At 33.0% G+C, this 14,395-nt stretch overlaps 2 protein-coding genes across 3 annotated transcripts; one reads left to right on the top strand and one right to left on the bottom strand.

The window, feature by feature from the left end:
• Positions 1–363: 363 nt before the first annotated feature.
• LOC114392750 (RING-H2 finger protein ATL2-like) lies at positions 364–1,419 on the bottom strand. Its single transcript, XM_028353977.1, has one exon. The coding sequence runs from the start codon at positions 1,285–1,287 to the stop codon at positions 550–552; it is 738 nt and encodes a 245-aa protein (XP_028209778.1). The 5' UTR covers positions 1,288–1,419; the 3' UTR covers positions 364–549.
• A 4,776-nt stretch (positions 1,420–6,195) lies between these two features.
• On the top strand, positions 6,196–14,273 carry LOC114394065 (lysine--tRNA ligase, cytoplasmic-like). 2 transcript variants are annotated; one of them, XM_028355621.1, is made up of 18 exons: positions 6,196–6,362; positions 7,179–7,265; positions 7,361–7,436; positions 7,623–7,691; positions 7,780–7,945; positions 8,025–8,118; positions 8,925–9,010; positions 9,478–9,587; positions 9,680–9,739; positions 10,756–10,881; positions 10,962–11,244; positions 11,331–11,430; positions 11,519–11,675; positions 12,257–12,400; positions 12,481–12,549; positions 12,649–12,792; positions 12,869–12,956; positions 13,951–14,273. In XM_028355621.1, exons 2-17 carry the CDS (start codon positions 7,192–7,194, stop codon positions 12,905–12,907), a joined length of 1,797 nt encoding a protein of 598 aa, XP_028211422.1. In that variant the 5' UTR covers positions 6,196–6,362; positions 7,179–7,191; the 3' UTR covers positions 12,908–12,956; positions 13,951–14,273. The 2 variants fall into 2 exon arrangements, with proteins under 2 accessions (XP_028211422.1, XP_028211421.1); XM_028355620.1 differs by having other exon boundaries at positions 9,478–9,599.
• The last annotated feature ends 122 nt before the right edge of the window (positions 14,274–14,395 follow it).

Raw genomic sequence — 14,395 nt, 5'->3', positions numbered from 1 at the left:
AAACTTAATCCAACCTAATTTATATACACATTTAATTATAATCATAAATACAGAACATGAATTAAAATATTTTTATCGATAAATATTAATTTTGTTAACACGAGAGATTCAATTTATCACTTTCTTCTCATTTTTTTCTTAACCATTCAAGTCACTTTATATTTCTGATGAGACTAAACTACTATTTCTACTTAAATTCTTATTGTTGTACTTAGAAAAAAATAATATAAACAAAAATTCATTTTCTTTTATTAAATTAAAAGAAAATGACAAAAACACAGATTTTAAAAATAAAATAAAATAATCTTTTAATTTGTCATTCTCTTTTGATCTTTTGACGGTACAAAATGACAAAAACGCAGATTTTAAAAATAAAATAAAATAATCTTTTAATTTGTCATTCTCTTTTGATCTTTTGACCGTACAATGTACATGGTCTGGTACATATCACGTCGACACTTGACAGTGTTGTGGCACGTCACCTCTGGAAACTCTGGCGTAGCGTGAATTTCGGACCCATTTAATTTCGATTCCACGTTGTCGCCGCCATCAACTCACCGAGTCACACTCTCGTCGTTGTTCTACGTCTAAGTCGGTCATGGAGCTGCATCCTCCCCCGACGCTTTCTTTCTTCTCTCTACTCAGAACCCTCTTAAACGACAATATACGACTCACCGGCAAACGAAACGACGATCCCGACTCACACCCAGACTCGCACCCCAAGCTCTCAATATGCAACGAAGCAGCAGAAGGAGAAGAAGAAGCACCCACCGGTCCAGACCGGTTCACCTCTTCCCGAACCGGTTCGTTGTCGCACACAATAACAGCCACCTCGGATCGGGTTTCTCGCTCGGGTATAGCCTCTACGGGTTCCCTGCAAAGCGGACACGTGGCATGAGACTGAAACCACATGTCGATGCACTCAGTATGGAAACTGTGATTGCATTTGGGCAATACCCGACCCGTTTCCCCGTTCTCGAACTCTGATAAACAAACCGCGCATTCCGTTGGGTTGTTTGTGGCGGAGAAGGTGAACATCGGGAGCGTGGAGATCACGGAGGGGTGAAGCCCCCGCCTGGTGAGGGCAATGCGGGCGGCGGGGTCCATGTAGAACACGAACTGCGGGCGGTTACTGCGGCGGAGCTGTGGCCGGCGGCGAGCGTTTACGAGGCGCCGCCGGACGTAGACGTGGAGGCAAAGCATTATGATGATAACGATGAAGAGAACCACAATGGCGATTAGCATTATCTTGCCGCTGAAGGCATAGTCTTTCGATTCCATTTCCATGTTATTTTTGTTGTGTGTCTGAGAAGGTTTCTTTTCTTTGATTGTTATTGTTGCAGTGAGTTGGTTGTGTTCAGTTTGGTTGTGCAAGTAACGTATATTTATCTTCAAATGTTGTTGCTGTACTTGTAATGACTTGGTACAGTTGACGCGGTTTTGAGGAAATGACGTATCTGCCCTTTGCTCTCGTTAAGTTAAAAGAAATCGTATTTGTTTTTTGTAATTTTTGTGTTGAAATGTCGTGGAAATTGTGTGTTGCCGTTTCGTCCGGCTAATTCCCACTGTTTCAGTTAGCTGTAGTGTTAATATATACTGCATTTAGATACAGCTAGAAGAGATTTCCTTGTGGGATGGAACTGCTGAATTGTGTTGTTGGTCAATGCTTGTTTACTTAACACAAATTGATGATATCCCAGTTTATACGTTTAAAATTTGAATTAACGCACTCTGCTGACCAACTTAAGTTGAACTCTGAATATCACAATCCTTCCTTTGTTTATTTAACGTTGTCATATTTCAAACATTTCACATGATTTTGCTCAATCTTTTACATTCTAGCAAATGTAATTTCCCAATATTTTTTTGCATTCGTTGTCAAAACATGCACATACCTTATAGAAAAATATAGCCAATGCCTGTGGATTACTTATCAAAAAAGGAGAGATTTTTACCTAAACTTCTAGATGTGTGTGAGTTGGGTACAGTACAGAACTAATAAGTATGTTTGAATTCCTAGGAGACTTGAAAAATATAGGCAATGCTTGACGATTTTTTTTTTTTTTTTTTTGTATATGTCTGAATTCCCATTTAAAGCCTGTTAAACGGATATTCACAATTTTCAATGTAAAAACTTATAAGCAACTCTTTTGTGTCATTGAGTTGAACAGAAGTTACCTGGAAAGTACTGCTACTTCATTGTTTTACAAATATAGATTCTTAATTAATGATTTTTTTATTGCAATTAATTAAATATTAATTGTCATGTTTAAATGTGATTCAAATATTTTATTTTCCTAAAAAACTTAATTTGGATGCACCAAATTTATTTAAATAGTATTTTTTTTCTGAACTTTGCTAACAGTCATTTCATTTTAAAATATTACTGTTTAAAGTTATAAAAGAGTAGCACACATCTTGAATTATTGAGCTCAAGGGTGTCAAAAGTCAAAACAGAGAACCTCGTATGCTCATATATATACAGTGTCGGCCGTGGTAGATCCAGCATCTAAGTGGAGACAATTTATTTAAAATCATAATTTATTATAATCACACATATAAAGATAAAAATATAAATGTAAAAATTATAAAATTTTAATATATCATACATATAAAAGCAATTGTAATTTAACTTTCAAATTCTATAAAAAAAAAAAACCTTCCAAATTTCAATGCGAATTTAATGTATATGTATTGATAGTATATAAAACTGTAAATTTTTATATTATAAGTGTATAATTTTTTAAAAAATATTTAAATAAAAATAATAAACACATCAGGGGAATTAGAAACTTGGGTTAATTGATTTAAATGTATAAAAGTAAAAGGAACAGAATATAAAAAAACGCAATAAAGTGATATTGGACTCAGCCTTGCCAATATATATACTTGGTTCATTTGATCTCTTTCTGTCCCCCTCATGCACGCCGCACTGATCCATTGGACGAGAGGCTGGATCTTCCTTTCAGTGTTTGTTGCCCACTTTTATCAAAACTCATGCATTGCTGGCAATCACTTCATTCACTTTGGGCTTTTGACTGGTTCTTTCTTTTATATTTTTCCTTAAAAATTAATTACAATAAAATTAATACTATAGAATTAACTGACTAATCTAGTTAATATCATTAAAATTTCACTATATTTATCTTTATTATACGTTCCTCTATGCTAATGTATAGATTCAATTTTTGTTATAAATTAATTAATTAACTAAATAAATCAGAATTGAATTAGTCTAACATCTAGGGATTTTAATTGACATCAATCAATTATAAAATATGCTTTAAAATGATTAATTATTATTTAAAATTGATATTATAAAAAATTGAGGACAATCAATATAATTATTATATTTCCATCCTAGTGTTAAAGAATGTAATCTGTAACATTTATCTCTTAAATTCAAATTAATTTATTACTTAAAATTTATAATTATTATATCATTGTTATATTTCAACAAAACTAACTGAAACACTAATTAGTAGGTAGAACCTAAAAAATTAATTTATTAAATTAGAAGTATTTGATAATTAACGTTGAAGTACTTAAAAAGTGAAAAGTGATAAAAAAAATAATAATATCATAACTTATTTAAAAAATGTAACAAAAAAAATGAATAAACACATGGAAGATAAAAATAAAATAAAATATAAAAGTAAAAGATAACATTTGTTTTAAAAAACGTTAGAAATTATTTTAAAAAAATTATTTATCTAATAACCAAATGAGTTTTTCACCTTATAAAAAAATTAAAACTAACTAAACTACCTTGTTGAACACGGTTAGAATGTAATTTGTGACATTTTGTTTTTTTTTTTTTTAAATTATGATTAATTTATTGCTTAATTTTTTTAAAATATCATATGTATAAATTCCTTTTATAAGTCATTTTTCTATGTATATACTACTATAGATATACTATAAACTATAAATATAGATAATATTATTTATATGTTTTCATATTATAAAGAAGGCTCAAATAATTTTTTTTATTTTTAATAAATATTCAAATTTTTATTTTTTAAAATATATTTAAGTACCAATAGATATAGTTAAAGTGGTTGAACAAAATATAAAGGTGTTATGAATTTATTAATACCGTATTTAATTTTTATGGATAAAAAATATATATTTAAACCCTATAAAGAAAACCCTGTTTTTTTTTGGTAAAAAACAAAAAATGTTGTGAAGTGTAACGGTAAACCGCATAAAGTCTTGGGTGAACATGCACCCAACACATCACTCTTATTTAGACAGAACTAACAACATGTTACGTGCCAATGATATAATAAAATAAAACAAGTCACATATCTGAAATTGGCATTGATGGGTCCGTTTGGGGATGATTTTTAATTTTAAGTTTCAAAATTTTTAAAAATAATAATTAATTTATAGTTTTAATTTAAAAATAAATAAATAACTTTTTAAAGTATGATTAGTTTAAAATAAATTTATTTTAAGAGTTTTATATTGTTTTAAAATTAGTTTAAGAGTATTTTTATGTAATAATAATGATAATAAAGATGATAACAGGGGTAATAATATTTATAATAATGATAATGCCAGTTTCAACCATGATAATAATGATTATAATGAAAATAATAATAATGATGATGCGATTGTAATAATAATGATTATAATGACAATGATAACAATAAAAAAATATCATTATTAAATATGTATTTTTTAATCAAAAATTAAATTTCAAAACATTTTTTCTTTATTTTAAAAATTATTTTATTTTAAAAATTAAATTTGAAATCTAAAAATTAAAAGACTGGTAATGATACCAAATGGATCCTTACTAGTGGGTTTGATGAGTGGTGCGCGGTGTCCACTCTCCATTTTCACACAATCACGCGCCGCCCGTGCGCAGTCTCCATTTACATGGAATCACTCTCGCTCTCCGTTTTCCCTTTCTGATCCCACTCTGTAACGTCATTTCCATAAGTTTATATTCAATTGAATAATAGTAAGTTAGGAACACCCTTTGTTTAATGAATACCAACGAGTGCAGTAAGTTTTTTTTTTTTTAAAGAAAAAAAGCATTTCAGGCTTATGAGGCAATACAATGCGTATCTAAACACTTTCCGCATCTGAAAATTGTTTCATCGGATATTGAAGAAGGATCCCTAAATAAACTGTTTGGATACTCATTTAGAAGAAATTTTAAATTTCTGGCATTTTAAAATGGAATTAATTATTAATTATAAATTTTAAATTTTAAATTCTTTTAAAAATAAAGTAGTTCTAAAATTTCTAGTGACTTTCACAGAGGACCTCGATGGGGCCATCGTGGAGGTCAGGGGAGGAGGCGAGGCGGGCGACGACAGTGTCCAGGTCTTGACGTGGGGGGAGGTAGCTGGAGCGAAGGAGGGAGGCAACATAGAGTGTGTGGTTGACCGAAGACGACGAGGAAGTTGAGACAGGTGGCGTCGAGACGGTGAAGTTGACGCTCATTGCGGACGCACATGATGATGGACTGGACGCACATGAGAGAAGAGAGTGTGTTCTGGTAAGAGAGTTGAGGGACCAAGCAGCTGGGGCAGGTGGAGTTAGGGAGCTGCGTGGGGTGGGAGTAGGCGAGCCCTGCTTCTTCGATTTTGCGGTTGCGAAGGAGGGAGAAAAGCTTGAGGTCACAAGGTTTGAGGAGGTTGTGGTGGTGATGGGTTGGAAGGGAGAAAAATTAAGCTCATCTAACTATTTACAAGCCATCTTCTTATCCAAACAACAAATTTTAACAATGAAAGAATTTTAATTAGGCAAAATTACATTTTTGGTCTCCTAATTTATCTTCAATTTCGAATTTGGTCCCCAATAATTTAATTCACAAATTGGGTCCTCCTATTTTATTCGTGCAATACTGGTCTCTATGTCAATTGGTTAATGAAAACAATAATGCATTTCATCTTTCATGGAGTTGACATCATCATCTAATAAGAACGTGACATGTGACAGTTAACATCACTCATTACTAACGTTCAACGTCGAACTATGACATAAGGGACCAACATTGCACGATTTTACAAAATAGAAGAACCCAATTTGTGAATTAAATTACTTGAACAAATCTAAAACCGGAGATAATAGGAGAACAAAAATACAATTTTACCTTTTAATTAAGCAATTAAAATTTTTAAAATTTAAAATTCTCTAAAATTCTAAAATCTCTTTTGGTAATTTTGTGTGTAAGACTGATGTTTTGGGTGCATGTTCACCCAAGACTTTCTCCTGTAAACCGTTACCCTAAACCTTTCCAAAGTCTTGTAAGCCATTACTCACCCTAACGTTTTGCTCCGTTCGTAAGAACACTTCGACTTTGCCCTTCGCCTCGCCTCGCCTCGCCTCGCCTCCGATTTCCTGTGAGTTTTTTCTTCTCTGCTTCAAATTATATTTCAATCTCACTGGTTATGCCTTTGCAGCGGCTTCAAGTGCATGGCCTATTGATTTCAACATTCTGAATTCTTCTAAATTACAAAATTATTGGTTTTCGTTTCTGTTTTGTACCTTCTCTGGGGGAATTCTTAACTTGAAATTGCAGAGCATACCTCTTCTGTATTAATGGGGAGAAACCGTATGCGTATATAATTCGGGGGTTTCGGTTTATTTGAACGTAGGAAATGTTTACTTGATCATCGAATGAATCTGGTGTGCAGCGATGCAGTGTTTTCATCTTTTAGATTTCTCATTTCAATTTGTTTTTTGGTTGAAAAACCACTTCTAATTCAATTTTCATTTAACAAATGGATATATATGTAATTATTTCTTTACTTGACTACAACATAATCTCAGCAACATTGAATATTCTGCAACCTGAGATGCTCTACCTAATTCAGTTTCTGTTTGCCTCCAAACCCATCCTGAATTAACCCATGCTCACCCCTACTTGATATACAAGCAAAAGCATAAGTATGAAAATAAGATTTTATAAACTTGAAAGAAAAGCCTGACGGCTTCAATGAAATTGAGAACCATGATAACCAAGCAAAGGAATAAAGAATTAAAAATTAAAACCAATAAATAACAGACGGTACTCAGTACTCACATGCATAAGTCATAACTGTGGCTATGAGTTAAGTTAGAACCAAAACATTGCCGTTGGGTATACAATGTAGATAAACACAGTTTCTCAAAATCTCTACTTGTTCTCACACTCTCATTCAAACCCTCTCTTTCAGTCTTTCTCCACCAATGGAAGTTCCTTCGGAGGTACCATCTACTGACACTGGCACCAGCACCGGCACCGGCGAAACCATGAGCAAGAAGTCAGTGCTCAAAAACCTTTTCTCAATGCAAATTCAATTCACAATAACTGCACCTCAACCTCAACTGAATAGATTTTGTTTTTTTGTTTGTGCAGTGCGTTGAAGCGGGAGCTGAAGAACAAACAGAGAGAAGAAGAAAGGAAGCGCAAGGATGAGGAGAAGGCCAAAAAGGTACATCTCTTATCCATCTTCCCCAATGATCAAGTGAGAGCTGTTTTTTTGTTACAAATTCTATTTTTTGTAAGTTTCAATTTGATTTTGTTTCATTCCACTTATTTTTTTGCATTAGGATTTCAATTTCTTATAAAAAATGGAGTTTTATTTGTAATATAATTCATCTTATATGATTTTTTCTAGGCAGCTGAAGCACAACAGGCAAAGGATAACAAATCTGCACCAGCTGATGATGAGGATATGGATCCAACTGTATAGCTCCACTTTTTGTCACTACAGTGGAATATTTGATTGATTACATTATTTATTTATTATAATTTTTTGGGCGATTTCATTGCAGCAATACCTTGAGAACAGGCTAAAGTATCTTGCAGTTCAAAAGACAGAAGGGAAGAACCCGTATCCTCATAAATTCTTTGTCACTATGTCTATTGATCAATACATCAAGGAATATGGAGGTTTAAGCAACGGGCAACACATTGAGGATGTCTCTGTGTCTTTGGCTGGTAGTCAGCAGTTTCAGTGTTGATAGTTTGCGGTTTTCTGTTGCTGTATGTTAATTCAAATAATCTCTCTGCTTTTCAGGCCGGATCATGCACAAACGCACCTCTGGTTCTAAGCTTGTCTTTTATGACCTGCACGGTGGTGGTTGCAAGGTCCAGGTTATGGCTGATGCTAGGTAACCAAAGTTGCTGTTCTACTTTGTGCGTGTAGGAATGATGGTGCTACATTATGCATCAAATTTATATAGATCAATTATTAGGCTTCTTACACTTGTAGGGATGTTGTTGTTGAACCAGGTGAAAAAGCCTATTAGTATTAGCCATGATTGAACATTTTTCTTAAATGATTTAATTAGAGAAATAATCTGAAACAAAATGCACACCATATAACCTGAAATATTGGAAATTAATGAGATAAACTCTTTCTCTATTATTAGAATGGGAGAACATGGGTAGCAATTAAGTGAAAAGAGATTAAGAGAGAGATGATTAATTTAAAAAATATTAAGGGTAATTTTGGAAGAACTGTAGGAGCTCAATGCTAGTGTTATAAAAGGATAAATATTTAGTCGTAATACTATTTAGAATAATTTGCCTTATCCTTTTGGATCTTTTATTATAGTTTTATTACACAAATACTACTGATTTTGCATAATGTTATTTATTCTTCTTTGGTTAGGTGATAGTACTAGTGTTATAAAAGGATAAATATTTAGTGGTAATAATTCAAATATGAAAAATGTACATTTTAAGAGGTTATTTTATAATGCCATATTATTTGGTACTCCATGTTATAATGTCAAGTTTTTTTGGCATTCCTTGTTACTTTGGTGTTGGACTTATATGTAGTTGTTTTGTATTATTTTTATTCGTTCGTAATGGTGTCTTTTTCTTATTGTTGAATCTATGTATTATTTTCTTTTCTTTTATCCTGTTTGATTTTAATAGGCCAAATGAAAAAACTGATATCTCTGCAATGCAGTAAATCAGACTTGGATGAGGCTGGATTTTCCAAATTCCATTCTAATGTGAAGCGCGGTGACATAGTTGGTGTCACTGGGTTCCCAGGTTTGTGATGCTTTAAACTTTCATATTCTTTTTTTTTACACCGTCATTCATGCATACAAGGTCTGTGTCTAATTCGATGACCTGGACAATAAATACATCCAATTATGCCTTATGAGAATAAGGATTTTTTTATAAAAAAAATGAATTAATTCTAGGTAAATAGAAGTAAGTAAAGATATAAATTCTGTTCTGATTATTTCAATATTATTAAATGATGTCTGTCTCAAGACTAGGAAAGTCATGTCACATTGTGAGAAAATGGAAAACATTTTAAGCCCAAGAGTCAGTCTGTAAATATTATTTAATTGCCAAAATTTAGAACCATATTTGTTACACTCTTGTGCTTTTTATTCATTACTAAGGGCTAAATCTTGCTAATCAGGCACATTTTCCATTCCGATTCTCCATAGTTAGGATGCATTCAATAAATCACAACTTTTTCAGTTGTCCCTTGTTTAATTATCCAGGCAAAAGTAAGAAGGGCGAACTTAGTATTTTTCCCAAGAATTTTGTGTCGCTGTCTCATTGTTTGCACATGATGCCAAGGCAAAAGTCTGCTGCTGCTGCTATTGATAATGTAAATTTGAAGGTCAGCATAATTTTATTTTATTTTTTATACTGTTTGTTGATCATATGCAATGATGCTATTGCTTCTTTGATGATCTGCAGAGAAATCCATGGATACCGGGAAGTACTAGGAATCCTGAAACATATATTTTGAAGGATCAGGTATTATTGGCATGAAAAGTGTAATGTGAATATGTTATAGATACTTTCATTGTTTTTAGTCTTTTAAATCATTTGTATATACACTTATGTTGTTGGAACCAATATTGGGACAGTGGTAACAGGGTGGATGCACTTGTGTAATTGAGGAAATATTAAAATGCGATTATCTCACTTTTGGTGGTTAGGGTTAAGGATGTGAAATGAATTGAGCTAGATGGATGCTTGTCATATTATTCACACTTTTCCCATGTGCAGTGTGCGTGTTTGTGTCTTTTCTTTTTTAAATGTATAGTTGTTACTGTAAGTTACTATATTCTGTATTTCTTTGGTTCTTCTGATTAATGAGCATTTTATTTTTGTTCCATTTCTCCTTTTTGTGATTCTCTTTATGAATTAACTTGGTTGCAACTTGCAATGGTCCTCAATGGATTGATTTTCTTGATATGTATGGCAAAATCGGTTGGCAGGGAGTTTTCTAACTGCCTTGCAAAGTTGCAAACATGAAAATTTTCATTTCATGTTGAATTAAGTTAGAGTTTTAATGTGATCTAAATCTTTTCTTCGATGAGGTTCCTGTACTTGAAAGGGAGGATAATTTTTTTTCTTCAGTTTTTGAATTTTTTAATAAAAAAATCATAATGATGTGTAATAATCTGAACTGAACCATTCTCATCTATTGAATGATTATGATTGCCTCTTACTTTAGAGGAGCCTGAAACTTGCATCGTTTCTATCAACTATATTTTCGGCTTGGTATATGAACATGTTTTAGACTTTGTTTTTTAACCATTTCAAATGGCGTTGTGTGATCCATGTAGCCGACCTCACCTAGTGGGATAAGGCTTGGTTGTTGTTGTTGTTGCTGGTATAATGAACATGTTTTGATTACTCTTATCCACAGATGCTGAAGAGAAAATTTTCTTTTGCATTATCTCCTGTTTGCTTCATCTTTCTCTCAATAAGTCAATATCCATGTACTGGCAATAATACATTTTATTCAATTAATTATTTTTTAGGAAACTAGATATCGGTTACGCCATTTGGATTTGATGCTTAATCCAGAGGTTCGAGACATATTCAAGACCAGGTCTAAAATCATTTCTTACATTAGGAGGTTCCTTGATGACCTTGATTTCTTGGAGGTTTGTTCTGTGTCTGAGTATTTGGATGCTGGATCCTTAGTTTCTTTACTTTCATTCACCTACTTTTGCATCACTTTCAGGTTGAAACACCTATGATGAATATGATTGCTGGTGGAGCTGCAGCCCGTCCATTTGTAACACATCACAATGATCTTAACATGAGGTTATTCATGAGGATTGCTCCAGAACTGTATCTTAAGGAGTTGGTTGTTGGTGGACTGGATCGTGTTTATGAAATTGGTAAACAATTTAGGAATGAGGGCATAGATTTGACTCATAATCCTGAGTTTACTACCTGTGAGTTCTATATGGCTTATAAGGACTACAATGACTTAATGGATCTAACAGAGCAAATGTTGAGTGGTAAGAATTTAATGGGTTATTTCTCTTTCATACATCTTATCATCAAGTCAGCTGCTTAATCTCATAATGTGAAAAACGTTAAATAGGTATGGTTAAGGAGCTTACGAAAGGCAGCTATAAAATCAAGTATCATGCAGATGGGATTGATAAGGAACCTATTGAAATTGACTTTACTACACCTTTTAGGTGCGTGGTGTACATTATCTGGTCAGTAATGGTCATTATAATTCTGTTCTATTTTTGAATTTTAGATTTGGATTTTTAATTGTTTCAGAAGGATTGACATGATTGAAGAGTTAGAGAAGATGGCAGGTCTAAGTATTCCCAAAGACTTGTCAAGTGAGGAAGCCAATCAATATTTGAAGGATGCATGCGTGAAGTATGAGATCAAATGTCCTCCCCCTGAGACAACTGCTCGTTTGTTGGATAAAGTAATCTCCTTTCTTTTTTCCCTTTCTTTAATTACTATACTTTGTTTTCAAATTTTACTTTTAAGTTTAAGGTAAAAGATGGTTTACTTTCTTTTTCCTTGTCAGAATGGATCAATTTTTTTTACGTCCCTGTTTTTCAGTGATTTTTTTTCATACTTATTATGTTTGGTGGCCTGATTTAAGACCAGGACAAGTGTTCAGATGTTGTACATAAAAGCATTAGTTTTTGGTGTTATGGTTTTGGGAAAATGAAATACATATGAATGGTAGGGAGGGGGATAGAGCTAAAGTCTATAGACATTCTAGTTTTTGTAAAACAACAGCTAGCCATTCTAGCAATATACCTGTAATTTCGAGTTAAGAGCTTTAACATTTCTATTTAGTGAAGCTTGGATACAATTCTGTTCTATTATTTTTTCCGGCTTTACATTTTACTCTATTTGTTACTTAATTATAGACATAATTTCAGTTTTAAATTTGCACAATACTAATTATTGCACTTTGTTCATGTATTTTTATTTCTTATTTTGATCTTGTGAGGTGTCTGCAGGAAATATAATTATATTCTTTTCATATTGCAGCTTGTGGGTCACTTTTTGGAAGAAACGTGTGTAAATCCTACATTCATCAAAAACCATCCTGAGATCATGAGTCCTCTAGCAAAGTGGCACAGATCAAAACCAGGCCTGACTGAACGTTTTGAATTGTTTGTTAATAAACGTGAAGTAAGATCATGTCATTTAGGTGATTATTATTTAAAACAAAATAAAATGGAATCATGCTTCTGACCACTGTTACTTTTCAGCTTTGCAATGCATATACTGAATTGAATGACCCTGTAGTACAACGACAGAGATTTGCTGAACAACTCAAGGTAATGACATTTGATACAACAGTACTATGTACTGTGCTCTAATTGTTGGGCCTTTTCTTGATGATGAAGCAACTGTTTGTTATTTGTTTTACATGTCAGGATCGGCAATCTGGCGATGATGAAGCAATGGCCTTAGATGAAACATTTTGTACGGCTCTAGAATATGGTTTACCACCTACTGGTGGTTGGGGTTTGGGCATTGATCGGTTGACCATGTTACTGACTGATTCACAGAATATTAAGGTTTTTGCTTTTTCTCTATCTGCATGCTTACTTTGTTTTTGGAATTTCTTACCATCTTCTGTCCGTTTGGTGACAGGAGGTTCTTCTCTTCCCTGCCATGAAACCTCAAGACTGAGTCAACCAAAACTGTTTGAATCTCAGAGAAGTAAAATCATCATACACAGGTGTGTTCTACCTCAAGCCTTTAAATTAAATGTATACTCCACATAACTGCCAAGTACCAAGTATTTCCAAGGAAATTGTGAGCACAGTACTGCATAACTTCATTAACTTGTAGCTAGTAGTGAAATGGTTAATCTTGGGTAGTGATGTTGAGTTTTCAACCCCAATAATGCTAGCAGTTTAGTGGATTGTAAAACAGCTGCTACCCTAATGATAGCAGATAGAAATCATATAATTCCCAATACACATAATAAATACTCAAAAATTACTAAAAAAAACTTCCTATATTCATCATTACTTCTCAAAAGTCACATCTTATAGACATAATCATCATTAATACTAGGCTTAACTAACAAATAGAAAAATAACAAAGGCTGGGTGGGGAAGACCTACAACTCAGGTGCCAACTGAAGCTGCGGAAACAGATGACCTCCATCTTAGGTGTCAACTGAAGCTTCTAAAAGGGGTGGGGCTTGGTTGGAAAATGGGCGGGTAACAGAACTTAGGCTAGCGAGGAGGTGTTCTGTGTATAATTTTGCAACAATACAAATAACTAAAATAAAATGCTTTCAGATTGTATGCCATGGTGTAAGGAACATTGATGGGCTAGTTTGAAGTTCCTGATTTTTTACATTGCAGTCTGGCAAGAAATAGGGCTGCTAACTCTGAAAATTAGTTTCCCCGGGGCATGTGAATCAGGTCATGAAAAACAAAGAACTTAATCAATGAAAGCAGATGAGTTTGTGTGGGAAAATAGAGATTTTGTTTGTTTAAGTGAGCATAAAAACACAACTTTAATTCAAAAAGGAAGTTGAATCAGAGATTTTAATCTCTAAGGATGCATTGCGGTTTGTTCATACTAGTATAAGTGACAATGCTTCTTGCTGGTCTTGATTTGTGTTTGATATGTGCATTTTCAGTCACGTTATTGATGTTGGTTATAAATCTTATCTTTTTGTTGTGTTTTGTTTACCTTTTCTCCTTTATTGGTTTCAGGAACATGAAAAATGCAAGATGATTAATAGGGGATCTCAGTTTTGATTAGTAGACTTGGCATCGACTGGTCATGCATCGATCACACTTGGTGGTTGGATTGAATGTGATGTCATATACCAGCTTATTTATTACATATTTGAGATTTGAGACAATAGTTTAACGAATAGATTTCTCATCAACAAGCTCATATTGCTATTGTTCAATGTAGAGGTGGGTGTATGGGTTAGCTTGCCTTGCACCGCTACGTACAAGTCCGCGTGTGTGTGACGGAATATGGTTTTTGTTTAGTGATTTAGGAGCCATTTAATTGTAGTTAGACTAGAGATCGAATTAGTAATAATCAAATATATATATATATATATATATATATATATATATATATATATATATATATATATATATATATATATATATTATGTCAAATAGTAAACTAATATAAACTAAA

Source organism: Glycine soja, chromosome 17, assembly GCF_004193775.1.
Source record: "Glycine soja cultivar W05 chromosome 17, ASM419377v2, whole genome shotgun sequence".
Lineage (NCBI taxonomy): Eukaryota > Viridiplantae > Streptophyta > Magnoliopsida > Fabales > Fabaceae > Glycine > Glycine soja.
The sequence above is the reverse complement of the archived record's forward strand: the minus strand, read 5'-3'. Positions and strand labels throughout refer to the sequence as shown.

What these genes read in the sequence shown, in the direction of transcription:
- LOC114392750 (XM_028353977.1), bottom strand. Translation starts at nt 1,287, where the DNA reads ATGGAAATGGAATCGAAAGACTATGCCTTCAGCGGCAAGATAATGCTA.
- LOC114394065 (XM_028355620.1), top strand. Translation starts at nt 7,192, where the DNA reads ATGGAAGTTCCTTCGGAGGTACCATCTACTGACACTGGCACCAGCACC. An exon ending in ATGAGGAGAAGGCCAAAAAG is followed by an intron (nt 7,437 to 7,622) that starts GTACATCTCTTA and finishes GATTTTTTCTAG; the next exon opens with GCAGCTGAAGCACAACAGGC. An exon ending in ATGACCTTGATTTCTTGGAG is followed by an intron (nt 10,882 to 10,961) that starts GTTTGTTCTGTG and finishes CATCACTTTCAG; the next exon opens with GTTGAAACACCTATGATGAA.